The 667-nt window shown below is 69.9% G+C and overlaps 1 protein-coding gene across 3 annotated transcripts in view; it reads left to right on the top strand.

The window, feature by feature from the left end:
• Parp8 (poly (ADP-ribose) polymerase family, member 8) overlaps window positions 1-667 on the top strand; it is a 168,743-nt gene that overhangs the window by 523 nt on the left and 167,553 nt on the right. For 2 of the 3 annotated variants that reach the window (XM_013018605.1, XM_013018604.1), the window contains exon 2: window positions 176-277. In XM_013018605.1, coding sequence (XP_012874059.1) covers window positions 187-277 — 91 coding nt within the window. In that variant the 5' untranslated portion in view covers window positions 176-186. Of the gene's footprint in view, window positions 1-6; window positions 50-175; window positions 278-667 lie in introns of those variants that run through there. The other variant, XM_013018603.1, reaches the window with a different exon arrangement.

Below are 667 nucleotides of genomic sequence, written 5' to 3'. Positions count from 1 at the left end.
AGGACCGCTGCCCACGGCACTTCGCCTTCGGCCCTCGCCGCGGCCAGAGGTCTCTCCCCCTCTCGCCCTCGCCCTCTCCGGGTCTCGGTGTTTAAAAACTGACTGTTCCCGGAGCGCTGGCGGCGCGCGCGGGGGGTGGGGCGGGGTGGGAACGCGGCTGCTTCTTCTTTTCCAGGGATCTATTTCATGGGGATGTGTTCACGGCAAGAGCGCATTCAGAAGGATATCGACGTCGTGATCCAGAAGTCCAGAGCCGAGAAAGACTGCCTGTTCGCAGGTGAGTGGAGCCCCGGAGCCCGGCCAGGACCCCCCCCCCCCGCCCGCCCGCCTCCCCTCTTCCCTCCGGACCAAGCTGTGCGCGGCTGGCGGGGGCGGCGTGCAGGGGGGTGCAGGGGGGTGGCCAGCCCCTATCCTCCCAGGTGTCATTTGGCAACAGCTGCTGCATCCAAAAAGGGGGAGGGGGCGCCCGCCTGTCGTGTCCTCTCCCCCTCCCCGCCCCGCGCACCCTACCTTCCATCCCAAGTCAGGGGTTGCAGCCAGCTTTGGGTGTGTGTGGGGGGGTGCAGAGCCCGAGGGGCCTGAGCGAGGGGTCCGGGCTGCGGGGAGCCGCGGCCGTGGCTGGCACCGCGCTCGCTCCAGCCCCCCGTGCGTGCACGAAGCGTCCGAG

The sequence above is a fragment of the Dipodomys ordii genome, unplaced genomic scaffold (assembly GCF_000151885.1).
Source record: "Dipodomys ordii isolate 6190 unplaced genomic scaffold, Dord_2.0 Scaffold41, whole genome shotgun sequence".
NCBI lineage: Eukaryota > Metazoa > Chordata > Mammalia > Rodentia > Heteromyidae > Dipodomys > Dipodomys ordii.
This window is presented reverse-complemented; position numbering and strand designations above follow the sequence as displayed.